This window comes from Lathamus discolor, chromosome 22, assembly GCF_037157495.1.
Source record: "Lathamus discolor isolate bLatDis1 chromosome 22, bLatDis1.hap1, whole genome shotgun sequence".
Lineage (NCBI taxonomy): Eukaryota > Metazoa > Chordata > Aves > Psittaciformes > Psittacidae > Lathamus > Lathamus discolor.
The window spans coordinates 4,240,413-4,267,007 of NC_088905.1; the positions used below are offsets into that span (position 1 = coordinate 4,240,413).

Here is a 26,595-nt window from a genome sequence, read left to right on the forward strand (position 1 = left end):
GTTGACCCAAAACTGCAGCACTACAAACACATTCTGAAATGAAGATTTCCATGTTAAATTAAGTGTTTTCTAAGTTGTCTTCTGTACATAGAGATGGCATTAAATACCCAGTGGGCTGTACCTTCCATGTGGTTTATACTGGATACAGCATCTATAGATGAGTATGTCACAGTTACCACATCCAGCAGCCTTTACCTTCATATACCAAAATGTTTTAGGAGTGAGCACAGCATGGGCTACACACATTCATACATAAATCTGAATACTTATTTCACATGAATACAGAAAACACCTTTGAATCTTTCACACCCTGGGGATACACAGCACTTTTGCAGAACAGAGTAATGCTCATAAATAATAAGAGCAGTGCTTCTTGCTTTATTCCATGAGCAGATAGCAGCGAGCATCTCTGTGTGTTCTTGCCCTTGGGTGAGCTGAGCTGGTGTCTGGCTGGTGGGTACCACTTGCTGCGGGAGGGATGAGAGTCCCTGGTGGTACCCGGGAGGGAGAGGAGATGCTTTTATGGCTTCCTGGCAGGAAGAGGAGTCAAACCAACGTGTTAGGTTAGACCTGCTCCAAACCTGGGTGGATTTGCAAGGCAAACCTTTGCTGGAGGGGACGGGAGGTGCCCTTAGCGACAGCCCCAGCTCGCTGGAAAATGAGCAATGGCAGCGCTGCCGACTGGGTTGGTTTCTGCTGAGCCTCACAGTGACAGGACTGCACCACCCACTCCTCACAGCAGGGTCAGGCACCAGCAGCTCTCACTTTATGGAGTAAGGGTGGTCCAAATCCCCAGCTTATGCGAAGCCTCCCACTCTCTGCCTTCTCCTGCAGCTCCTGAGATGCACTTGGCATAAATACAGCTTGCTGAGCCCATCAAAATCACTCCGGATGAACAATGCTGTGCAGCTTGGGGAGTCCCCTCTGCCCAGGGTGATGTGCCTGCCTAACAAGACACGATGCACAAACTCAGCAGGCCAAATATTGGCACCTTTCTGCATTCTGAGTAACACTTACTAACAGGTTTATTTCTGGTGTAGAGAAGCAACTGCTGGCCCATGAATTATTTAAGCTAATATTGAAGCTTCTATGCTACTCCTACACGCCGTGGGGTGCTCTGCAGATGCTCAGTAGCTGCATATGGTTTGTCTTCTCCCCTTTCCATTAGGCATAATATCTATATTTCACAAGCATATATATCTATATTTCACCGACATGTATTTCACACACATCTGTGCTGCTTGTCACGTTTTAAGTAAGTAATGAGATGCCACCATTCTTCTGATTGCAGCATTCCTAATGATGGCAGTGATAAAGTAAATGTCTCTAACCCCATGTCAGGATGGCTTTCAAGGCAAGGGAATCGTGCCATGAATAAGGAATAGGTGTGAAATCAGTAACGTGATCCTTCCAGGGAAACAAAACCTGTGCTGTTGGCATGAGTCGGAGCTCTGCTTTCTGACAGAGGTTTTGTGTTTCCACTCGGGGTAAATGTACAGAGTTTTGGGTCAGGTTTTATCAGTGAGAGAGGGAAGTCTGCCTGCTGGTTTATAATGTCTAGACAGCCGCTGAGTTATCTCCATCAGCGCACAATGAGAGCTCCTTCCCCTACACTATGGGCTTTGTGGCTGGCACTGCTCAGCCCCATGGTTGGGAAGGAGACTACTTGGGGTGCTAACCCAGGCCAAGCCGTGGCTCCAGTGACAACCAAGGCGGCTCCTCCTGCTCTTGCCTGTGTGTTGGACAAAGAGGGAGCAGCTCCATGGGGCTGAGGTTTCCCTGCCCTCATTTGCAGACCTTTCCCTGCAGTGGCTCATTAATATTTCAGGTTGATTTTTCCCATCCGGCTCCGTGCCTGCAGCCGATTCCAACATGAAAAATTCACAGCGAGTCCCAGGGCCCGGCTCCCACTGCTGCTTCTGCCTCTTCTTCTGCCCCTGTTTGGGTGCTGGGTACTTGGACCTGTGCAGGGTCTGCTTTCAGCATAGGGATTGTCATGTAGAGACCAATCCCAGCAGAGCGGTGTGGTGGGAGGTGGTGGCATCAAAGGTTTTTAGGACATGGTTTAGTGCTGTTACTGCAAGTCATTCTTGCTGTTATAGCCTAAAAAAGACCCGCATGGGCACCTTTGTGTGGGCTGCCATCAATGCACAAAAGAGTGGGGATCCAGAAAGGTACATACAGCATGGAGGTTGGATAACTGGTCCCAATGGGCTCAGCCCCAAACTGCGGTTCAGCATCCCCTCTGCAGTGGAGGCAAGTGAGAGCCTATGGGTTTTGGGAGATGGGGCAGATGGGGAGAGGAAAAAGGAGCCGGTGTCCTTCTTTTGAGCAGGCAAAGCTGAAGCACAAGGAACCGAAGGCTGGAATTGAGTTTCCAAGTGAGTGAGCTCGATGTGCTGGGTGTGTGGAAGATGCTAAACTCTCCTGAAAAGCCAGCCCTTGGTTGCTGTGTGCTATGAGACCTGACCACTGCTGCGGGAGTCCTGTACCTTGACTAGGAGACTAGGCTGTGTTTTCTTTGTTTTCTCCTCTGTTCAAGTCATCTCATGGGTTTTCTCCTGTTACGAAGCCTCCTCACAGACTGGGGCTGGGGAGCAGGGCTTTTTGGATGAGCTTATTTATAAAACATGCCTAGAAATTCACTGCAGCACTTTGACGGGATGCAGCCGCTGATGGGATTCAGGGCCATGTCTCTCAGCGATAGCTGCAGTGAGTAACATGGAAAATACATTACTCCAGTGCACTTCAGGACATGGAGAAATGGGTTTAGTGTATGGCAGAGAGCTGCTCATCTCTCTGTCCATGCATGAACAGATGTAAGAGAGAGATGTCTGTATCTGCAGCACAGAGTGAGTGCGTTTGAGGTCTGTCCTTACCTGTACTGAGGCTCGCTAGGGAAGTGCTCCAGCCTTCCACAATGGATTTTGACTTCGGAAGGGGGATGCCTCCACTTCCAAAGTCCTGCCTCAGTCGTGCTATTCTTTGCATTCATCCTGTTGCCTGGTGCTGTGCGCTCGCATCTGCTTTGCCAGGCTTGCGATGCTCTGGTCCTGGGTGCAGTGGCTTAGACCAGTCCCATGGGCATTGCCTTCCCTTTTCTAATAGCTCTTGCAGACACATCTATCAATATTTCAGCCTCTTTTTTTTCCCCTGGACCTTCCAAAGGCCAGAGCCACGCGTTAGGTGGGATTATTTACGGCTCTAATGTCACTAACAGCCTCTCAGTACCTGTGCCACCTCTCTGCAGGTTGCTCTCAAGTGATCCGGGACCCGGGGTAGCTGCTGGCAACCTGCGCACCACCCCTGTCCCTTTCCTAGGGCCTCCCATTTCCCTGGCACCAGAGGAAGATGGGAATGATCCAGCAACGCTGTGCTCCATCAGGTTATAAATAAAGTGGTGGTTAAAGACTGGCGCTTCTCAGTGAAGAACAGGGAGGAGCTGATGGCTGAGGTTGGCGTTTCCTGATGCTATCAGATGGTGGCAAAGGAAGAGCCGTTTGTTTCCTGACACTGGAGAGCCATTAGGCCCAGTTGGGTGACAGACAGACGTGTCTAAATCCTTAGTGCCTGTCAGCTAGGAAACCTTCAGTATTTCCATGAGATTTCGTTGATTTGAATAGGAGTGGATTCAGCCTGAAGCCTTTTATTCACTTATTTAAGGCAGCGATGATTTATGTAGTAGGAGGAGGCTATAGAGATCCTAGAATCATAGAATAGTTAGGGTTGGAATTTAGGACCGTCTAGGTCCAGGCATAAGGAAGCAAAGGGGGCAGAAAACTCTTTATTCCAAGTTACAAGTGATAAATGCTCCTTTTGCTAAGGACCGGTAGGACAAGAGCTTGTTTTCTGGTCACTAAAACCTGGATCATCGAGGGCTGCTTCTTGCTGCAGAACTTCAAGCGTGCCCTGTCTGTTGGTGTCACGTTTGAAGGGTTGGGTTTAGCCTCTTCATTAGTTGTCTGGTGCCTTTGTGTCTGAGAAGCTGAATGTGCTCTCATTTCCCCACTCTTCCTGGCTGATGGCATCCTTGTTAATGTCCCCTGAATCTATAGCCCAAGGTCAGAGGATGCAGTAAATGCAGAATTGATTCGTTTGAGGTGATAGCCGGCATCCCATAGCAAGCAAAAGGAATTTCTTTCCCATACCCCATTGCCCTCTAATGGCCAGTGTTGAATTTGCACAGCGAAGTGGACGATTCAGAGCGCCTGATGGGGAACGACTGGGGAAACTGGTGTGTACTGGTGGTGCCTTATTTCCAAGAACCCCCCCCAAAACTGTTAACAGCAAAGACTGGTTCGGGGTGCAAAGGGCGAAAGGTTTGCTCCTTCTTGGTAGCACCATCCCTTGGAGATGGAGGGGAGGGAAAAGAGGGATGAAAGAGGGTGGTAAATTCAGAGGTTGGAAAGAAACACGGGAAAAAAGGCTTTTTTGTGTTCCTACGAGTAAAGAGAGCTGGAGGAGTGCTCACTCATACTAAACCAAGCACCCCACAAGCAGTGGTAAACTGCTTTGCTTTTGGGTTGGGGGCTAGAGAAGGGTCCATATAGCTCCTGCATAGCAGATCCGAATTCGGTCCCTTCTGATTCCTACTATGTGATGCTGAGAGGTGGGTTTGCTGCTCTGCTGTACCATGTGTCTGCCAAATCCCGCTGAGCAAGGAAACCTGAAGCAGGAATGAGGGAATAGCTGGACTCAGACCAAACGATTGCCATTGTGTGAGACTACAGAGGTTGATGCATCTGGTGATGTACTCACCCTCTGGGGCAATGCACTGCAGGCTCCTGACAACTGGAGCGCTCAGCATGTTTTCAGTGTTCCTGGGTTCACTTTTCTCTTGCAGTAGAGGCTTTTTAACAGTAGATGTCACGTTTGCATAAGGGAACAATAGATTGTCACCCCTTGTGTAGCCTGGCAGACACAGAACCTGCTCCAGAACATGCTGTCGCCTGCCCTAGGGATGCTGGAGCCAAGCGAAGCTGTAAATCATAAACTATAGGTGCATGTTCCTGTGTATTTCTCCTAGGTTGGTACCGCAGGTCACTGCTCAGATGGGATGGGTGGTGTCAGAACAGCACTCGCACTCCGCTTGGGTGCTGGGGTTCAGGTTTTACCTGCTGGAAGTGTTCAGGAGCTGGATGATCCTAAGGTTCTTTCCAGCCCCAACCATTCTATGGTTCTATAACCCTTATAAATCTAATTCAGGTTTCCTGGCTAACGTGGCAGGGATTGTCAATACCTGCGAATAATCCTTTTGGTCCGAATTTGGAGTTGTAGGGATTTGGCAATGTTCTAAATGATCCCACTTTACACTGTTCTCATGTGTTCCATGTGCAAAATGATGATCTTTGAACAACCAAGCCACCTACCTCCAGTGTAGATACAGTACTTTTAATACAGAAATCTTTGTAAATACATTAATTACAGTCCGTAAAAAAACAAGTCCTGAATCTTTACACCATCCAGATAGACTAAAATCCATTTCTGACTGAAATAAAGAAGCATTTCTCTAATGGGGAAGAAAGCTATACTCTTCCAATACAATCTATCCTAAACCACAGAGACCCACCTCGCTCCTCAAGCTGTAATTTCATCACATCAGTGTTTGCAGCACATAAAGTACTTGATTGGCAGCCCCAAAGCAAGCCCAGAAGAAGAAACAGGGGGTTTTAATGTGCATTTTGGTATCGGAGAGGATGGATCTGCAGCGTGCGGCTGCAGCAGGGTCACTGTACAGAGCAAGGCTCTGCATTGGAAACGTAACTGGACAGTTGTGTGTTCAGCATCCGAGCAGGATGATGTGGATCAGGGTTTCAGCAGGTGAGAGCTGGGTTGTGACCCTGTAGAAGGTGTCAGGTCCTCCGTGGGCTGGGCTCTTTTAGGTCCTGGTAGAACCTGGTGAGAGCCAGGCACAGGTTGGGGTTGGCGTGTGCGGTGCCGGCCCAGGGCCCCAGCTCTGGTTTGGAAGTCAAAGTGATCTTCTCCAGCAAAGCCCCTGTGCCCGAGGGCTGGAAACTGCCTTCCTGAGCCACCCTGTAACTGATTTGGATCCGTGTTTGGATTTTGATCCTGGTCCAAACTCAAATCCAGTTCAAACTGGACTGTCTGTAAAATCTGGAGTGCGTTTGGTCCAGGGCAGTTCTGTTTCTCTCTTTTCTTTTTCTTTATTTTTCTGGTAAAATTTCTATTCCTTGAAAAACACTTTTGTGTGCTTAAACTTGAAAGTCTTGATGCCAACCACTGTTGAACATCATCAGTGCCAAGGGTAACAATAGCATCAGTGCCAGCACCCTCGCAGTATCATTAGCATCAATGCCAACAGTATCATGCCAGCAGACCAATAGTGTCAACAGTGCTGATGCCAACAGGCGTGAACGAATGAAGAACCCCTCAGTCATAAACCATCACGCAAAGCCTCATGCTGTGATGCTGTCCCATAATAACACCCCCCCCCGTGCCCAGCCTGGTTCTCATTAGCAACTTTGCAATAACACCCACTGGCACAAGAGCAGTGAGATGAGAACACCAAGGCGTGTGTGTCCTGGAAGGGAGAAACACTCGGATAGCTCTGGAGCCGTGGGGCAAATGAACTCCATGGTGGAGTTTGTTGGCTCTGCCTTTCTAAACCCTTCTGTCCAAGTGCGGTGGTGGCAGCTGGAGCTCTCCTTCAACTGGCACAGCCAGAACGCTGGGAGCACTTGCAAGCAGCGAGTGGTTTGGCTCCTGCGTGCTTTGCTTTGGAGCACGTCTCCGGCTCTACCTGCTCAACAGAGGAATCTTGTGTCACAGGTAACCTAAGGGACTAATAAGAGAATTCGGTCCAAAAGGATCTTTCCAGAATCAGTGCGTTTCCAGTGCATAAACTCATTATTCCAAGGCAGGTTGAGGTTTGAGGACACAAACTGTTCTCCAGTGAGAGCAAGAAGGATTTTCCTGTTCCCAGAACTCGAAGGATGAGACCTGGTCTGATGTTGAAGAGGGGGCTGCAGAGATCCAGAAATGGAATCAAGAGTTTACAAGCCTGGATCTATACTTCCCTCATCCTCTCAGGTCTGTACCCAGGAAAGCTGTGTAGGTGCAGAGCATCCCAGTGCAGCCACCTCCTGCAGCGGTGGCCTAGGAGTTAGGACGTGCTGCAGCTTTCACAGCTTACTCCCAGTTTACACCTCAGTGCAAGCAGCAACTCTGCTTCTGTTTGCTTTTGGACAGTAGCTTGGTGTCATCACCAAAGAGTTCCTTGCTCTTTGCACACCAAACCTGTTCTTTCAAAGCTGTCAGTTGGTTGTTACTGTATTAAAGAGCACAGGAAGGCATTCTTGGTTGTCTTTGCAGAAGTGGAGGAATCAAGGGGCAAACAACTTGTCCCTGAGGATTTCAGGTATCTCGATCGGCCCAACTTCAGAACTTCATACTCTGGGGTTCATTGGAGGTTTGAAAGCCTGCATGAAAAAGGCAAGAGTTAAATGACAGCGTGCTTGGTGCTCTATATGAGTGAAGTACATCCCGAAAGAGCTGCTGCTCATATTTAAGCTCAGGTTACCTTTGGTGGAGGTGGAGGTGGAGGTTTGCCTTTGGGGACTGGAAGATGAGCTGGCTTTCTCTCTGGTGCCTGAACAGGAATGAAGTTAAATGTCATTAGGCTTCCTGAGCAGCTGCAGGACCTCCCCAGACTTCAGCTGCTCCTACTGTTCTCATGTATTTCCTATAGTGTTTTCCTAGCGGAAAAGCTATGGGTGGATTAGATTAATCCGTCCACATGCAAGATGTCACCCGTAATGCACAATGGGTATAGAGCTCCTGTTTCGGAAGACCACGGAGCTATTCTCATCGTTTAGATTCATCTGCATCAAGTATCCATGCTCTGCTTGGGAAGTCAGAGCTGGTTACGTGGTCAAGGTGCGTGTTGAGGAAAGCATCTCCGAAGACAGGGGGATTTAAATGTCTTTTCATAATGCAGCTGATATCTGGTGTTTAGTCCCGATCCATCATTCTTTAGGCAGGCAGGAGCATGCAATTACGTTTGCGGTCTGAAGATGGTTTCTGTACCCTTGTGTCAGAGGGGCAGGGGGCTCAAATGACCAGATGGTAGATATTCGAGGGAGGAGTTTTCATTTAAATAGGATGCTTTGGGTTTATTAATGGCAAATATTTGTATTCCAAATATTTGTAAGAATTCCAAATGTGCATATATATGTACATTAATGGAGGACCCCTCACAGGTGGCATCTTTAGAGAACTTCCTCAATACAGGGGCCATTGCAGACATCTGCAGTAGCAAAGATGCTCATCATTTACATTGTGTTTCCACCTGAAACCCCTGTTGGTTTGGACTCTGTGTACTATTGCTTGTGAGATGTCCTTGTGATGGGTTACAGGACCCTTTGGCACACATTAAGAGCCTCTTGTGCAGCTTAGGATTACGTGGCACAAAAGGTGGCTCCTACCCTAAAGGATGTGTGGTTTAAACGTCTGTGAGCTATGGGGGGTTTAGTGAGGGTCAGAAACCTACAATCCCAATTGACACCTTTGCAGCTTGGTGTGAAAGTTACAGGGTTATACTCACAAAGATCTCTTCGGTGTGAGAAGGGGCTGGTTTGGTCAAAGGAACAGGAGGTGGGGGACCTCTGGGCCTTATGGCAGGCTGTGAAGGCAGAGATTACAGGATATATTGACTCTATATACATACTGTGAATGGATGCATTTGTGTTCTGTAGAAAAAGAGCACTAATAGGGATAAAAGGATGCATCCTTTTCGGAAGCAGGGATACTTTTTGCTCTCTGACCCTGGGAAAGCACTCAGGGCCTTATTGGGAGTGCAGGGATTGCTTTAGCCTTTGGGGCTGGGGTTCTCCCCCATGGCACGAACTGGTGGGTGCTGCCTTCCCCAAACACAGCGCGGAAGCAAAGGCATTGCTGGGAAGGACTTACACTGTGCAGCTGTGGTTTGCTGTCCTGCAGCGGAGGTACAGGAAGGAGAAGTTTCTTGTCGTTCATCTGAAAACAGGGAACAGTTACAGCTGATGGAGCCTTTATCTGGTTCATTACCTCCGCGTGCTGCCTTACTGCACACAGGTTACTCTGGGACCTAGGGCCATGTGCTTTCATCATGCTGGGATTCACAGCCCTGCCCTCTCAGCCCCAGACAAGGGGTTTGAAACCCTGCTTGAAGTGTAGCACACTTTGATGACTTCTGATGTTCCAAGCCCTCCGTTACAATCCATAGGGACCAGAGCTGACCCAGCTCTTACCTTCTGGGCAGGTACTGCCAGGACCGGGTGTTCTCTGTGTCTTTGTTCTTGATCCACAAAGACTTGGTTCGTGGCTCCAGGTCCCCTTCTGGTCTGGCAGCTAGACAAAGATTCCATATAACTGTGAGTCTTAACCTGACTGAAGCGAAAAGAGCTTGCTGAAGTTGAGTTCCTGCCTTATTCCCAATGGTGTGGTCTGGAGCCACGTCCTTTCTTCCCCTTGATTATTTAAGGTTAATCTTGAGAGCTACACTTTCAAGGCTTCAGTCCTCTCCCAGCTATGGGATTTCTGTCATGGACCAACTTCCTTGGCTTCCCAGGGCCCAATTCCCTCTACCCCCTTTGAAAACCTTTGCTTAAAACCTGTGCAGGAGTTGCTTGGCTTTAGGTTTTGGTTGCGTGGGGAGGGGGTTGACTCAATAGGGGTAAGCTTTTTACCTCTTCTTGAACACTCGCAAGCGGATAAGGACCACTGCTGCTGTTGCTGTGGCAGCGAGGACAACCAGCACGCCAGCGACTATAGCAAAGCCTGCCAGGGAGAGAAGACACAAGTTGCTGTTCCTTAAAAGATCTGCTATTGCTAAGAGTTTTCCTATCACATTGGTTGGCAAAGTGACGCTTGTCGCCAGGTCTAGGTCCTGCTTACTGGTAACTGCTGAGGAGCTGTCGCAGGTCGGTGGTGCCCATCCTTCCTCGCACTGGCATTGCAGCTCATGGTCACACACCTGGGGAAGCACAGATCACTTCAGGATGGGAATATGAGTGTAGCTCTCAGTGGCTCCTGGTAGGGTTATTGAAACTAGGTCTGGAAACCCGTTTTACTTGCACTGAGATTTAGCATAGAGAATAATGGGCCTGTGCAGTAAAGGACAGGCCTGGTTGTCTGCTACCATGTGCCTTTTGCAGGTGTTTCTGCAGTAAAAGCTGCAGTGCAAGGGTTACACCTATAGGTCTCTGTATGTTCAAATGGGATGAGCACAGTTATCTTCCTAAACCAGAAGATGATGTGCAAGAGAATAGCTGTGATTCTGAGGCTCAGAGGCAGGGCCAGGCACAGAATCTGTGTCCATCTCTTGTTATCCCTAGCAAAAGCATTGATGCTCTATCAGGTTAGATTTGTTTTCATAAGGATACAGAAAGCTTCTGACTCCACAACCTTTGCAAATCCCGATCCCAGTGATCTAAATACTGTCATCAGTAAGTTCTGTAGCTGATACGCTTGATTTCCTTGGGTATTCTAAGTTAATAGCAACAAACACTGGTGTCTTACAGCATGTCCAGTACACTTGGCAGAGCAGTTGGTTGATCTAAAGACGTCTTCAATGTAGACACATTCTCCATTGCTGCACACCTGAAATGCACAGAACAAATGGTAACGAAGTGATCTACAGCTTTCAGAACAGGCAGAGCTTGCACTTCATTGCGTAGAGTGATGGGGAGTAAAAGGAGGCATAGAAGCAGGTCTGCAAATCACTAAAACCCACATTAGGGAGTCTGAGATGTGAATATGATTTTTTCACTTGACTTTTGGGTCTTTTCTAGCAAAGGGGAGTGACCAAGATGTCCCGATATCATTGCTTTCCACTCCTCTTCAATCCTTCACCCTGCGCTCGCCTCCCAGTAGAAATATATAGCAAAGGAACTGGGGATAGCACTTGGTGATGCCTAGCATATCCATTATGGAAAGAAAGAAAAGTATAATACAAGTACGATCTTTCAACCTTCATAAACAGGTTTGTTCCCGTTGCCATGTGTATTTTTGTCAGTAAACAAGTAAGACAGCAGTCAAGCGTAAGGCAATGGGAAAGATTCTGTTTGCTTTGCTGCTGGCTTGTGATAGGTGAAAGGCAGAAGATCTGGCAAATCGGATCAGCAGAAGGTTAAGTGTCCACTTCAGTCTTTCCAAGTTAAAATCTCCCTTGCCTGGTAAGAGGGCTGAGGGTGTAAGCAGCGTTGAAAGAGGGGACACAATAAGGAGGAAAGCTGTTTTCTACTGACCATCCCATTCCCGCACTTGGTTCCATTGAGAATCATCCCTGGGTCTGCTTCTCCGTTTCGAGGGAAACTTGCTTTGCAGGACTCGAACGTCACCAGGCTCCCATCCCGGGGCATCTCGTTCCCCCCAGTGCAGAACAGCTTTCCACACATTATATCCCTGGAAGGAGAACAAGAGCTGCTACGGGGCAACGGCACCGCAGCACTGTTGGAGCTGGTCTCTCCCCCAGCCTGTATTTGTTGTGTGCTGGAACTCCGAAGAAAGGGCTTTTGGTTTCGGGTGTTCCCGGGTTGGTTTGTGAGCAGAAGGTGGCAGGTTCCTGATTCCTCTGGAGCTTATGAGGGAGCCCAGAATGGGTTGCACAAATCAGTATTGGACGGTCCCCAACTTCGGGGGTTCACCTGAGGCCCGGGTTCCCTGTCCAGAAATCCCTTCCCTGTACTCAACTGCTCACACATGCAGATGCACGCAGGCTTGCACATCTATATGTACACACACGTACCAGATACACCCATATAGGATACACATACATAAGAGCTCCAGCTCTTTCACAGACTGATTGCATGATTTAGAAACCAGTTTTCATAGAACTGGCTTTACCACATCATTCAAACTGACCCAGCAGGGACACGTTGGTGCTGTCTAAAACAGCGCACTCTTTGCTACCGTCTCTTAACTGGAATAGGACCGGTCTCTTCCCGGATCCCAGCAGATTCCATCACGCAGTGCTTACTTTTTTTCACACGGGACGTGACTACCTTTTTCTTTCCTGCAGTATCCATAATATACCCCTTTCTCGTTCATCCGGTAACAGGAGGCTGCGCCTTCGGTGGCCTCTGTGATAGAGGAGAGTTCAGTGGGGTTAGTTTGGGTTCTCTGCCTGTGAGACCTCCCAACAGTCAGTTTCCTTTACCTGGGTGGGAGATAGCCTTTCCCAGTGAAGTTACCCATGGGCCTAATGACCCTCTAGCCCTTCATGCATTAGTTCTGCAGCGTTGCTGTGTGCACCAAGCAGAACCTGCCCTGTGTGTTTTCCCTATGGACCAACAGACCTCTCCTAAGAGAAGGGGCATAGTCAGGACTGGAGGTGGTTTAGGGCTGGGAAGGGGATAAGCCACCACACACCTTCAGAAACATCAAGGCATGCCGAATACGGACTTTAATTTAGAATACAGGCATTTCCTCTTCCTAACAAGCAAAGAGCCAGCTCCATTCCAAAGTTCCCTTAAAAGCATTGTGTGAAAGAGAAATGCACTTCCCACTTCCCATTTCTCCAGGAATAGCTGGCATTGTACGCTCTGCGCTCCTGCTCAGTGATTGTAACCGCTTAGGATTACATATAAAAAAACCAACTGAGTACAAACTAGAAATCATATACACTATATAAAGCATAAGTAGCGTATATGCTCTCTATAAAGCATAAAAACGCACTGCTCCTGCTTAGCAAAAGGCCTTTGATTTGCCTGCAGACAAAGCCTTTCCCTTTCTCTCTTCTTTGACCTATGCAGACCGATCTTCCCAGGCCCCGGCTGTACTCACGTGCCCCAAAAGCAGCTTTGCACTGGTTTTCCCGGGTGGGACACTGCCCCATGTAGCAGTAGCCCTCGCCGTAGTTGCAGGGATGCCCATTCACACGGAATCGATCGGCTGGGCAGTGCTCCGAGGAGCCGGTGCACATCTCAGCCAGGTCACAGTCGTGCTTAACTGCTCTGCAGATAGCTCCTGATTGCTTGTACTGCAAGGAGGAGGAAGCAATGCCTCGGGCTGTTTAAAGAGCCCACTGAACCAGGGGTGAAATTAGGGGGGACAGATCTCAGCCTCGCCGCGCAAGGTGCACGAGGAGCCGGATCCGTGTCTAATTTAAAGACAAGGTTTCTGCCTGGTTGCGCCCCAGCTTTTCTTTCCAGGAGAAACTGGGTAATCAAACCGCTCCTTTCTCCAGGATGTCGGGAGTGAATTGGTACTTGTGGTGTCGTTTGGGATGGACAAAGGGCTCTTTGATTACGGGGCTGGGTCAGTAATCGCGATTAAAGGGGATTGGCTCTTTTGAGAGGTGCATTACTGCTTTCTCCTGGGGGGAAACCACTGTACCCCCAAATGTGGGAAGCTGGAGGTGGCAAGGAGCCTCACCTGGCAGTTTTCACAGCACTCTCCATGCGCACACGTGGAACCTGCAGTCAGTTTGCATGACTCGGGCTCGCAGCACTCATTTGTGCACTCCTGTGGTAGAATCAGCAGTCAGAGCTCCGCGCTTCAGGGTTGGGTCTTCTCTGCACTGCGTTCCCAATGGCCCACCCTGTACTTGGTTACTGGGGGAGGGAGGGATCCATTGGACTTGCACTTGGCTTTCCTGGCAACCGTGTTCACTGGAAGCCAGGCCAGTCTCTGTGGGCGAGCACATAAAGGATACCGAGTGTGCTGGGTTGTGCAAGTGCGGATGGAAGTTGTGCAGGGAACTTGCTTATTTCTGCCCAGACAGTTTCGTATGTGTGGCTTTTCCTCGCTCTCAGTTCCTCTCTTATAGAATTGTGTAGGTTGAAAAAGACCTTTAAGATCCTTGAGTCCAACCGTTAACCCAGCACTGCCAAGCACCACATCCCCAGGTCTTAGGGACGGTGACTCCATCACTGCCCTGGGCAGCCTGTTCCAATGCCTGACAACCCTGTTGCTGAAGAAGCTTTCCCTAATATCCAACCTAAACCTCCCGTGCTGCAACTTGAGGCCATTTACCCAAACGCAGCACAACAAACCATGCTGTCATCTTTCCCACTGTTGGGCACGCGCTGTGTACGGGTGGCTGCATTGCAGATCAGCAATTTGATGCCCACGGTTTCTACCACAACGTTTCAGCTAGCTCTGAACTGGCTGCTTGAGAAACTACCAGACACCAGCTCCTAAACAGCCTGAGTAAAGCTCTTTGCCCCTTCCAAGTATTGTTTTATTCCCGTTAATGCAGATACCTCAGGAGTACCACAGTCGCATTCCTCTCCTTTCTCCACAAAGCCATTCCCGCAGGATGGAGGTGCTATGATGCTGTTTTTATCCGGGATGTCAGTTAAGCACTTGGGCATGTCACTCAGCATGTATTTCTCGAAACTTTGGAGGCTGCAAGAGCTGAATTTCTCGGGGATGATGGAACTGCATTGAGAAGGCAGAAGGGTTTATGTTAGGGTGGGTGTAGGCAAGGGGAAGCAATACTCTTTACAAGAGAAATTCAACAAGTGACCATCCCCATTGAGTGCAACCATTTATATATATATATTGATAAGTACAATGACTACCTCCTATGGGGAAAGAAAAGTGCAAACAAGCAGATCAGAAGTAGTTAATGTACTACATGTAAAGATTTAAGCCTGGTCTATACGGACTGTGCGTGGATGCTTCGTGCATTAGGAGTTTTCCATTAGGACATCCAGCAGCAGCTCAGGATGTTCAACCAGGGGTGAAAATTGAGCTGAATTCCTCTCTAATGGGTGTTTATTGCGGGTACAAACACCTGATGTGGCTCTCATAAGAGTCATCAGGGTAGAGAATGAAAACGCACTGCAGGTTAATCCTGGGGAAGCTCTGTCCTGAGATCCCACAGCCGGTATGTGCTGTCCTCACTGTAAGGGAGGAAGGGTGCATGGTTTGATGTGAACGCCTCCACCTCATGTGCAAAGCTAGTGTTACCCCAAAGTGACTAAAGTTGGGTTCGGGTTGGGTTGGGTTTCTTTTGGAGGGGCTGTATCTGCCTGGGAATGTCTTACAAGGGCCTGGAATGTCTTCATTTTTCTCTCTGTATAATTAGAGTAGAATAATCCATTAGCAATCGATAATCACCAGTCCATTTGGAAACTGGCAGCTTGTCCAAAGCCCACCATGAACCACCCCATGTGTTAGCACCATCACCTTTCCATCCTACCTCCTACCTGACAGTGTCTGTCATGATGCAAACTTCCGCGCTGCACGTGCAGGCTTTGGTGTCGTGGCTCATGCCAAGGTTGTGTCCCATCTCGTGGGCCATGGTAGCTGCGACTGCAATTTCATTTCTGTTGTGGTCCTGGAGAGGTAAGAGCGAAGCGTGATTTCTGTGGGTGTTGTAGAACAAGTGGGAGCATCTGAGCAACCATGTGGGTAAGAAAGAGGGCAAGTCAAGAGCAGCATAAGGATTGGCGTGGTGTTCAACCCATGAATGCCTCTACTCCACGCTTTGTGCTCTACTATGTTGTAATAGCAATGCGATGATACCGCTAATGAACATGAGTAAATTGGTATAATTAGTGTTTAAATTAACAGGAGGAAGTTAAGCTGCCAAGTAACAGTGTTAAGGGGAAGTGAACATCTGAAACCCTTCATCTTTCTGGGTAGATGCCTCTGTGCTTAGGGTAATTACGTGGGTGCGATATAATTGTTACTCATTACACCAAGGTAACTATTGTGTACGGTGCTGTGCATGCAGGGTAAGGAAAGGCAGATGCCGTGCTCCATCTTTGCTCTTTGCTTGGCGTTTTGTGCCACTTGGAGGGAGGAAAGGAAAAGTCCTCCTCTTTTGAGTGAAATCCGGATGGATAAACCCAGGTGACAGTGGAAATACATAAAGCACACAACATTATCCTGGCCATACTTTTCCAGCTTAGCACTGCAAATCATTCTGCTCACAAATGCATCCCTGCAGCCTGAGAAGTGTTCTGGTTTTATGTTCACCCTGTGGTTTCCTAATGGTGGGGGAAAGCTGGAATTTCTTGTGGAATCTCTTAGCACCAAGTCCAGCCCCTGAAGCTGGGTACAGCAGTTGAGCTCCCGGTGCTGTTGGTAAAGTTTGGGATCTGTGTTCCTGTTTAGGCTGAAGTTCACATGCAGCACTTCAGTCAGCTGAAATTGAGGGGCTAAACTGATGGTATTAAATACAACAGAACTGATTTCCCCTTTGAAACAGGGAACCTTAAGGTAGAGGCACAAACCCACTTATTTCTCTCTTCTAACTCTAATGGAGCCTGGTACTCCAAATACAAGTGTCTGAGGTAGATGTTGGCATTTAGGTAACACACACACACGCACTGTGCTTTGTGTGTGCTTCCATTATCCCCTTTTGGATAACAATTTCATCCAAAATCCACCTAATTTCAACTCAAATCTGACTGTGAATTTCTAGTCTACTAAATCAATGACACACACTGGAGGTGTCGCACACCCCGCTGCTCATGGGCGTTCTTTGCTGGTTGAGCAGGAAAACCTTTAGGAATAATATAAACAAAAAGAAATCGGACCTGAATAATACCTGCAGAATATGTATCACTGCAGATGGATTTTAGAAAGGCTAATCCAATTGTCGTCCCCTCAAAGTCATAGCCTCTGCAAGGAAGAAGAAAGAGTGAAATGCAACGCTGTGACTGGGGAGCAGGTCTGAAGTCAAGTTGGCTTTACTAAAACCAGGCTGAAGGCTTTAAGCATATTCTCATTTCCAGCTCTGGTTTGCACCCTGATTTAACACAATAGTTGAGGATGTGTTTAAAATCACTGCAAATCGAACAGAATGGAATACTCTTTTCATTTTAGTTCTTCACTTAAAATATGTCTCAGTTATCGGACTTGAAGCATCCATTTGAGTGTAAAGAGCCTGATGAAGTGCTCTAGACGCAGCAAAGCACTCAGATGAATCAGGGCCACTGAACGTGAGCCAGGAGAGCCAAGTGAGTGCTGGTTTAGCTTGGCCATGTGCGTTTCCCAGCTGCTAAACTCCGTGCCATAGCTCTGGAGGTGTTAGACCACGCTGCAGTCTTCAGGGCACTCGGCTGTGCCAGAGCAGGGCAAAGAAGAGACTGAGATGGAGCACAAGGGATTCACATAGAAAAGGGAGATTCTGTGTCCTAAGTGGTGATTGTGCTCCAGGAGGAAAATCAAGGTAAGGAAAAAGAGCTTGCCTTTCTTTCTTTTGCCTTAGAATTGGTACAACCTGGTATTCTATGGCTTGGGAATGCGAATGGGAAGCGGAACGAAACGTACGTGATCAGCTGAGCGTTGTCGTTCCTTTTCCTCTTCAACAAGTCCGAGAGCCTCCACTTGGAGAAACTGTCCAGCGTGAGCCCTGCAGCATGGCTCAGGAGGCATTTGTCAGCATCTGTCCAGATCTCCAGGCCAATTAAAGCCACGTAGATGTTAATGGCCTTATAAACCTGCAGCAGAGAAACAGCGAAGGATGAAGGATGTTACAAAGACCCTGGTAGTTGGTTCCATTTCTCACTTGAAACAGAGTCCACTCCAGGCCTGATTTCAGCTTTTCCATTCTTTAAAGTTGCAAAAAACCTCAAGAAACAGAACATGAAAACTTATTTTTCCCCCACTTTTAAACCAACTCCAAAAATGGCTTTAAAATGCTTGGGAATTCCAGCAATATTTTGGAAGAAATCAAGAATCACTTAATTCTCCTTGATGGATTTCAATCGTTTTACCCAAGGGTAAAGAAAATATGGTATAAATCTTTACCAAAATCTCGTATGTGAAGGCAAGGGCAGGATAGTGTGAATGTGTGTTAAATTTGTTTCAGAAATGATAATTTTCAGTTCGGCTTTCTTTCTTGTCTGTAATAATGGAAATTCATGAGGTGAAAGCAAAGGAGCTCTGAATCACTTGGATTTTAGTCTCATTTTGCTCTTACCGTGTTGATGTAATTGACCATTCCAAAGATCCTTTGCCTTACAGTTTTCACGTTTTTCTCATACTTCTCATACTGGAAAAGAAAAGAGAGTGTGTTAGGGAAAGGAGAGGTAAAAAATGATGAATCAGAATAGTCCACTGAAGACTGCCTTGCAAACCCCCCCATGCCTGCTCTACTTGCTGTCATCTTTCCAATGCAGTGTTCTATCAGACGTGTTTTAAGATCAGGCCCTTTTCAAATGTGTATCTATGAGTAGGATGCAGAAGAGGACAACTTGCTTCCATACTCACCAAACTGTTGTCTGCAACTACGTAGACTTCCAGATACTTTTTTGCTTTCAGGTATGCTTTCATCTAGGGAAAAGAGACGTTTCAATGGCTTCTAAGACCTGTTGCAGTCTCAACCTTTGCAATTCCAAACCTTGAATCATAGAATGGTCTGGGTTGGAAGGGACCTTACAGATCATCTCACTATGAGGGTATTTCTTTAGCCAGGCCATTCAGAATGGGACTGCCTTGTTTGAAAATGATGAAAGGTAGGCTGGGTATTAAAATGATTGAGATTAGGAAAGACAGGCTAAAAAGATAGGCCTGTACTTACAGAACTGTTGCTTGACTAAGGACTTACTTCTGGGTTGTTGCTGGATTTGAAGATGTCATCAGTGGGGTCATTTGAATCTTCTTCCCAGGTATTATTGACTAGACCGCAGGTTTTGATGGACTTCTGTTTGAGTTTCTCATACTTGTAGACTGCGTGTTCATCGCCGTCTGAGGCTCCCAAGGGCTCAATGAGGTACTTCTGACCACGGGTCTCAAAATAGCCACTAAGAAAAGGAGTTCAAGGGTCACCATTTGAATCCACAGGGCTGCTGAAGACAGCAGCGTTACCCCTAGCAGCATTTAGCCCAGGCATAGGCACCACTGCCCACACTGCCACAATGGAATGGTTTGGCAGCCTGCAGGCAGAGTGTATGTACAGCAGTTTAAAGGCAGAAATCAAAGCTGCTGAGTCAGTTGGAAGATTTGGCTGGGCAGTGAATCTCTGAGACTATCAGTCAACAATAAACTGGTTTAGCAATTAATTCCATTATACTGGGGGCTTTTGTGCTTAACAGACGTGACCGAAAAGTGAATTTCACTTGAGTGGGGAATTCAAATGTGTATTTCGACCTTTAATCGGGATGAAAAGCTGCGATATTGACAGGAATTCAGAGTTCTGAATCATTTTGAGCAGCAGATGTCAAAATAAGCGCTCTGTGTTCACACGTAAACGCCACAAGATACACAAGAATTGGGCAGAGACAGCCTGGGGTTTGGCCACATGCCACTAACCACGGGGGAAACGTTCTGCTGCAGCTTCTCAGACTTGAGGGCCTTCCTCTTCCCTTTTTGTGTCGCACTGCTGTGTCTGCAGGGATTAGAAAGATTCCTCTAACTGAGCTTTGCATACAAAAGCCTGAGCTTCCTGACCCCGTAACTGCTGTGGCGCTGAAAATGATGTAGCCTGCTCTTGAGGCGTCAGTGGAACATCTACAGCTCAGAAGCATCAACCCCAAGTGTTAAGTGTGAGCATCACTGAGTGCTGTGTGTCCTGATCTAATGTGGAATTTGTTATGTAAATGTATTCTTATAGATGTTTCTTTGGCTTCAGATTCAGAAACTCTGGACATTGAGAAAGGCAAATTTTTCTCCCTTTTCTCCTTAAAGGCACCCTTTTTTTCCATACATCCTCATCCTTTTTATATTGGAAAATTTATCTTCCTAGAGAATGCACATTCTGCCACTGGGAATTAAACCTCCAACTTACCTTAGGCCATTGCAAGCACTGATGCTCGCTATGGAATCAGCATCATTCTGAATGTAACCTTCATAATAACAGTGATCCTGTTCAGAAAGAAAAGATAGATTGAAATCATTTGATTTGGGCCAGTTCATTGTAGTCAATGAGACACAGCCCACTTTGACAGATGCCAAACCACACTAGCTACAAGCTACAGCAAACTATGAATTAAAGGTCCATGCAGAATAGGTGCTGTTTGCTTTTCACAGGATCCATTCAGGGGGCCAAAGTAATTGGAGTGATCAGAAATGGCATCTTCCCCCACCAGAAAACACCCGACCACAGCTCTTTATGCACATTTATTTCACTCAGGGTCCTCCTGTTCCTGCTGATCACTCCGTGACAAAGAATGTTAGGCTTTGTATTCCAAATCATGTGTTAAAACACGCTGGGCATCATCGGACAAAGAGCTTCAGGTGAGAGCTTTGTGGAAGATCAGACCCATGAGTGCACAGTAGATTAAGACAGAACGAGTACAGTGGCTTCCTTTGTGCCTGCATCTGAATGCCTCATTTGTCACGGCTCAGAGAAACCACCTGGGGTGACCTGCAGCGCGTTTGTGGGGAGCGTGGGTGCCAACAGGAACCATGAGGAGATGTCTTAATCAGGATCTGTGATCTCACCGAGATTAAGGGGGAAAAGCAAGTCAGGGAGTTGTGCAGAATAAGCAAAGTCAGGAGGTGGAAAGCAGTGGAATGGCCTTGGCTCCACTCCCTTTTCTGACAAAAGAGGGGGATTTGGCTCAGCAAATGTGGTCATCAGCCATTCAGTGGATGGTGGTTGACCTTTGAAAGGCAAACTGCGTGTCTGGTTGGCAGCAGGTATAAATCAGTGTAGCTCTGCCAGTCACGCGCTGCCTCTTCCCTGTCCCTTCAGAGGCAGCCTGAATCGCAGGGCTTAAACCTTGCTTTAAAATCTTTTCTCTCTGTCTCATGTCTACTGTTATTGACCCGTTATTATGGACCCGTGAATCTCACCTTGACCTCCTCAAGACTGCAAGTATGAGGGAAGGAAACCTTCGTTACCTTGATCTGAGGACTTGTGGTTATTGGTCGACCGTCATCAGAATAAACTGTTTCAGTATAGTCTCTATGCAATAGGTGCCTGCAAAGAGTCAAGTGCCATTATTATTCAAAAGGAATTGGAGCCATCTAGAAAGGAGGCAATTACATAGCACACAAAGTATGGAGGGAATGCAAATGATTACTCAGGGTATTATTAGTAGTATTAGATTGAAAACTAGGGAAGCGAAGCTGCTGGGTGGGGAATTCTGCCGGTTCGTAATCCTTACTCAAACAAAGGGACTGTTCTAAAATAAGAAGGCAATTAAAACCTACTTAGTTCATTGCTATAAACTAATCTCCTTGTAGATCTGAAAGTAAATGTATAATTGCATAGGCAGTATTGATCCTTTTTTGGCCTCGGATTTGTGTAGGCTTTCCCAGCACTCCACGTGTGAAGTGATGCTGCTCTGGTGGCTGCCCAGTTCACCCCTACTGATTTCAAATAGCAAAGGTCCAAGCGAAGGATGCTCTGTCTGAAGAAAGCTCTCTTTGTACCCATACGTGCTGCTGGACCACCAAATTGAAATGTGACTACAGAGCGAACGATCTCTTTCTGCTGGGAAAGGTGCTTTGGGGTTCTTGTTAGCAGACACCTTTGTGATTTGCCATGGAAGGCCAGACCCCGCAAGGCTCTGCGCTTTCAGGCTCCTGTGCAGGACAACACTAAGCAGGTGCTTAACTTTAAGCCAGGTCTGTAGCCCTGCTAAACCTAGCAGCTAAGCAAGTCTCCATTCACTTCTGTTTGGGCAACTACCACAGATTGCCCCAGTACTATTTCTTTTCAGAGTGGGATTTAGTACAATATAATTCTCCTCCTTCCCCCCCCTCCAATTATTTAGATTAGATTAAACCAGGGCTAAACAGTTAATTATAGTCTCTATTTAACACGAACTGATTATAGTACTGTTGTATTTACACAACCATTTGAAAAGTACCTATTTGAGCAGATTTGTTTGATCCCATGTTAAGTATCATGGCGAAGCCAGCAAGCACAAAATCAAGGGTGTGCATTCTGTCAATGCCAGTGCACATTTGGCTACTCAAAGTCCAGCGGCAGCATCATCAGTGTTAGGGTAGGCAGTGCTGGAAGCTGAACTATTAAGGATTTTACATTTATTATTCCTATTTCGCACTTTTGCTGTAGCCAGCACGGCCCCATCGCATGGATATCTTGTGTTTCTCTGTAGCTTCTCCCAGCATAGAACAAATAAATATAACCCATAGACAAGGAAAACATGTGGAATAGTATTAAAGCATTAAACATTCAGTGGATTTAGCCACTTAGGAAATAAATGAGGGAGCAGAGTTAGCAATACAGACAGGTCATTCCATCATGGTTAACATCATGTGCATGTGTAGTTATTCACGTTATCCAAGCAGTGACATGATGCTTTCTCCCCCTGCTTCTTACTTTGGGGTTGAAAAGTTGCCTTGACCAGAATACCTCTGTTTTACAGGAGCCAAAGAGCTGTTTCATTATGCCACCAGAGCCCTGCAGAGCCATTGACAGTGAGGAATAATGCTCAAGGAAAACGCTGAACTGAACCTACTTATTCTTTTGTAGATGCAGTATGACTTCCTCTCCGTTGGCTTTGATTCCATACTCCATTGTGTCATCGTATTTGGTCTGTAAACAGATGGAAGTGTTAGAATATGGGCTGCTACGAGTTCTGGCTGCTACCAAGTCTCCAACTGCCTCCTTTCCCTCCTCTTCCCACCAAAAATAAGTATTCTGGCAGTGCTAGAACAAGCAGGAGGTCACTGGGCTTCGTATTCTTTGATTAGAGGAACAAACTCAGCTTTGCAAATGCATTTCTACATCATGAGCACAAGCCCAGCTTTACCCAACATGAGATCACTCTTCCAGCTCTTCCCTTTCATTTCCTTTTGCAAGATCGAGTGTCTGGCTCCGAATTCTCTTACCCTTGAACACCAAGGGCACTGTGACTGCAGAGAACCTTCCCCATCTCCCAGCAAGAAAAATGATGTCTCTTTTCATACCTCTTTGTTTCTCTCTACATCTCTTCTGTGCACTGTGTGCAGTTTCCGTGGATAAACTATCTCATATTGCTCAACTTCAGGTAGCTGCTTGCTCGTGCTCCCTAGGGAGAAAGAAATGGATATTTAGGCAAGCACAGGAGTAACTTCTTAAACACCGTGTCCCCTGTCTGTCAACACCGATCCTTTTGGGCTCTATGGTCATTCATCTATTGCACCACTCGTTTCTCATGTGTTCTCTGCACGTGCTCATCTGCTCTGCTGAGCAGTCACCCCCATTACGTGGCCTTAAGTGAGGTTTGTTGCAGTCTGGGTTTCAGATGTTGACATACCCAGCTGTTTGCATGCATGAAAATACTTTATGCAATGCACTTGGGTTTCTTTCCCCAGCATCAGTAATAGCTGGTGTGCAGCATTCGGGAAGCAGGGATGTGTTAGTTTCTGACAAGGCAGCAGCAGGTTTTATCTGCCTCCTAAGCTCTTTAATGCCCTACAAAAGGGCATTTCATCTGAGCTAGCAAATTCTTGAGCACTCAACACTAAGCACAAGAGCCTGTAGTTATAAAAACCCCAAAGAAAGCACTAAGGACAAAGGGAGAGTGCAACTCCCATTTTAATTGCCTCAAGGTCAGGTTTTTACAGGGCTGGGGCATCCAATTGCTGTGATTTTCTGTATCTGGAACAACAGGGCACATCCTCGTGCAAATTGTTCCACTGAAATGAACAGATTTATTCTTCAAACTGGTTTATTTGCTGTGCCCTTTCCAAAAGTAATTGCAGAATTAAGCTGGTTGCATGCTGCCAGAGCTGAGTGCTGGAGGATGATAGTAGGCACGATAGTGTAATGGGTGTAAGTCCCAAGAAGTTGTCTGACATCAGCTGAGCACAGTGCACAGTGACTATACATGTACAGTACTCAGTGCACAGTGACTATACATGTGCAGTACTCAGTGCACAGTGGCTATACATGTACAGTACTCGGTGCACAGTGACTATACATGTGCAGTACTCAGTGCACAGTGGCTATACATGTGCAGTACTCAGTGCACAGCGGCTATACATGTACAGTATTCAGTGCTTAGTGATGACTATACATGTATAGTACTCGGTGCACAGCGGCTATACATGTACAGTATTCAGTGCTTAGTGATGACTATACATGTATAGTACTCGGTGCACAGCGACTATACATGTGCAGTACTCAGTGCACAGTGACTATACATGCACATGCTGTTAGCAACCCCAAGTGCAAGTTTGTTACTGTGATTTACAATGGTATAGTTTATATTTTAAGCAATTATTTTTACTTATAAAAACCTCTTTTTCTTTGCAGACTCAGCCTTTCCATGAGCTTAAAGCACATCCTTATGTAGTGATCCCAGTAATATTTTAAGCCCCTTCAGAAGAGTTCTGTGCTCCAATTTTGTCTATGTACTCCCTTTGCTGACTCTTTTTAGGGGGCCAGCTGTAGCCCAGGTGGTTTAAGTTCAGGCTTGATTTGAATGGAGATGCAGAACTAAACTTGGCCTTTTCCTGCAGTGTGGCACAAACAGCATTCGGAGGCAAATGGGTGGGTTTTGTTCCAGGACAAAGTGTTTCTTAGAGGTAGTTTTGGAACCAACTCTTTATTGTCTTTGTCCGGCTTCAGGCGTTGTCTTGAGTCAGTAGCTTTAAGGAGGAGAGAAGTTCCTTGGGCTTTGTACAACAGGTGGGAAAAGTGCTCACAAGGAACAAATCAGTTTGCCCTTTTCCAAGAGCCTCAACCAGGAAGAACAATCACGAGTGAGGGTTTCAGTGATAATGAAGGCTTGGTTTCGTTAAGAAACAAGCTCTGTAACACCCGAAGCATTCCTCCTGTGCCCATCTTCAAATGTTCTGTGCATCTAATGAGATCCTAAAGGTACAGGAATGCCAGGGCTCCCTATAGCTCCCTATAGCTATGGAACCCGTGCGTGCTTGTGCATGCCAAGCTCTGCGAAGCTCCATTCCCTGTTGACATGAGCTGGAAGAAACAGCGCAGGCTGTTAAGGGTAAGGCAAATGAATACACACAACCTGAAGTGCCACAGCTGGTAAGGGTACTAAGTGTTTGGATTCAGGGAATGTCATTAACCAAATTCGAATAGAAGTCTTTTACCTCTGTAATGTATATACAATGCCACTGTATATACAATGCAAATGTATATACAAATACCAAGCGCTGTCAGTGTAGTAAGTTGTCCCAGTTGGATGAATTGTCCACTCACTCGCAGAGGAGGTTATTTCCTAACTGGCTCACAAAACTAACCGGTTCTGGGTCTTTAGGCAATCCATGGCCAGTTTTTCCCCTAGTAAATAGTTCTCTAACTAAAGAATGTTAGGTAATTGCTTTGAATAGAAAGAGAGAAAAAAGCAACCATCGCGACCCGCAGCAGGACCGCTCTTTCCATGGCTTTAATCCACTGTTCTTCTGTGTTACCTACGTGTTAATCATTACAAATTCATAAAAGCTGTTCAAAGATCCCTAGCAACCACCGGTAAAGGGTTTCAAACCATCGAAGCCATACCTTGTTGGAGCAAACGCAGCAAAACAACAGCAAGAAGCGGTGCAAGAGTCATCTCAGGTGTGCTTGGCCAGCGATGGTCGCGGTGGTGGGGAGCGCCGGGCTGCCAGGCTGTGAGCAGTCCTCCCTCATGCACTGAATGAGAGGAGAGGGAGCGAGTTGTTCAGCTCGATTCTTGTTCCTATATGAGGAAGTGTTTACTAAAGGTGTTGCACAACTTTCAAGTCACAGACTGTTACAGCAAGCGGAAGTTCCTGCTGGTTAGTGCATGTCACACGAATTGTGATGTATCGATTACCCCTTCCAAATAGGTTCCCTAAAAGTCTCCAGCGTAATAAATAAAGAGGGAGTTGGAGGGGGCCTAAAGTTCTCTTTTTATACCCTGGCTGGCAAAAAAGCTACAATAGAAACGGTGGGTGCCACGCGAGGAATGGGAAGGTTTCCAAGAGGTTCAGGGTAAAACAGGTACGTGGGGCTGGCGTTCAAGATGTGTTTCAGTTCTTGCTGTTGACCCTTTAATCTGTGTCTGTGAATCATACTTGCAGTGTAAACACTGAGTAGGTGCTTCTCTGCCTTTTCTATATTAGTAATGTTTGCTCGGGGTTCATGTGATAGCATCTCACTAAAAGGGGATGCAGAGAAGTGAGCAACCAAGGTGGTATCTGTCAAATAATGCTCAAAAAATGTGTGCTAGAAACTTACCACATGGACATAGCCTGTTGTAATAAGATAGTACTGTGTGCTTCTTAGGGCACAGCTTTCAATGGAGAGCCATTTTATACTTTAACTTCTTATATGTTAGAGCAGGGATTACAGAGTACATGGCACTGGAATGGATCATGCTGTATACTTCAGTATATGAATATAAATCTGTATTAGCAACACATGTGCCAGCTTTGTATATTCATTTATTATAGTCATGTATAAATAAGTAACTATGGAAGTGAGCCTTCCCAGGACAGAGCTGCAACCTAAACCTCCTGGGACAGGAATGTGGCTTTGGTAGCAGCTCCATTGGGACATTTTAGCTTGGAGACAGAGCGAGCTTGCATTCTGTAAGAGAAGTCACATACCATAGGAACCCGTGATGCATCCCGGGTTAGGAAAGAGCACTTCAGGCAAAGAACTCATGAAGCATCCTTGTGAAGAGTTTGGACATCGCCCTGCCAAGGTGTTTGTTTCATCAGAGAGGAGCTGGGTCATCTTTGTCGGTGCCTTTTTAGTTCTGGTATGATAAAGCTGAGTCTAAAGGTGGACGATTTGGTATTAGA

At 46.8% G+C, this 26,595-nt stretch overlaps 1 protein-coding gene across 1 annotated transcript; it reads right to left on the reverse strand.

The window, feature by feature from the left end:
- Nucleotides 1–5,370: 5,370 nt before the first annotated feature.
- LOC136003559 (zinc metalloproteinase-disintegrin-like NaMP) lies at nt 5,371–25,504 on the reverse strand. Its single transcript, XM_065659272.1, has 24 exons — nt 25,328–25,504; nt 22,786–22,886; nt 22,335–22,411; nt 20,746–20,824; nt 19,688–19,764; nt 18,509–18,704; nt 18,172–18,234; nt 17,882–17,953; nt 17,230–17,399; nt 16,494–16,578; nt 15,156–15,286; nt 14,205–14,382; nt 13,375–13,464; nt 12,784–12,979; nt 11,978–12,080; nt 11,247–11,403; nt 10,519–10,599; nt 9,895–9,973; nt 9,687–9,777; nt 9,249–9,348; nt 8,929–8,994; nt 8,564–8,641; nt 7,541–7,609; nt 5,371–7,439 (listed from the first exon to the last, which is right to left on the reverse strand). The coding sequence occupies exons 1-24, from the start codon at nt 25,377–25,379 to the stop codon at nt 7,407–7,409; spliced, it is 2,424 nt and encodes an 807-aa protein (XP_065515344.1). The 5' UTR covers nt 25,380–25,504; the 3' UTR covers nt 5,371–7,406.
- Between the last annotated feature and the right edge of the window lie 1,091 nt (nt 25,505–26,595).

Bases quoted from the DNA above. Each gene is read 5' to 3' on its own strand.
- LOC136003559 (XM_065659272.1), bottom strand. From the start codon at position 25,379: ATGACTCTTGCACCGCTTCTTGCTGTTGTTTTGCTGCGTTTGCTCCAA. The intron at 13,465-14,204 runs GTATCTGCATTA...ATTCTACCACAG, and splicing joins GCGACTGTGGTACTCCTGAG to GAGTGCACAAATGAGTGCTG. The intron at 8,995-9,248 runs GTAAGAGCTGGG...CCCTGTTTTCAG, and splicing joins TGGCAGTACCTGCCCAGAAG to ATGAACGACAAGAAACTTCT.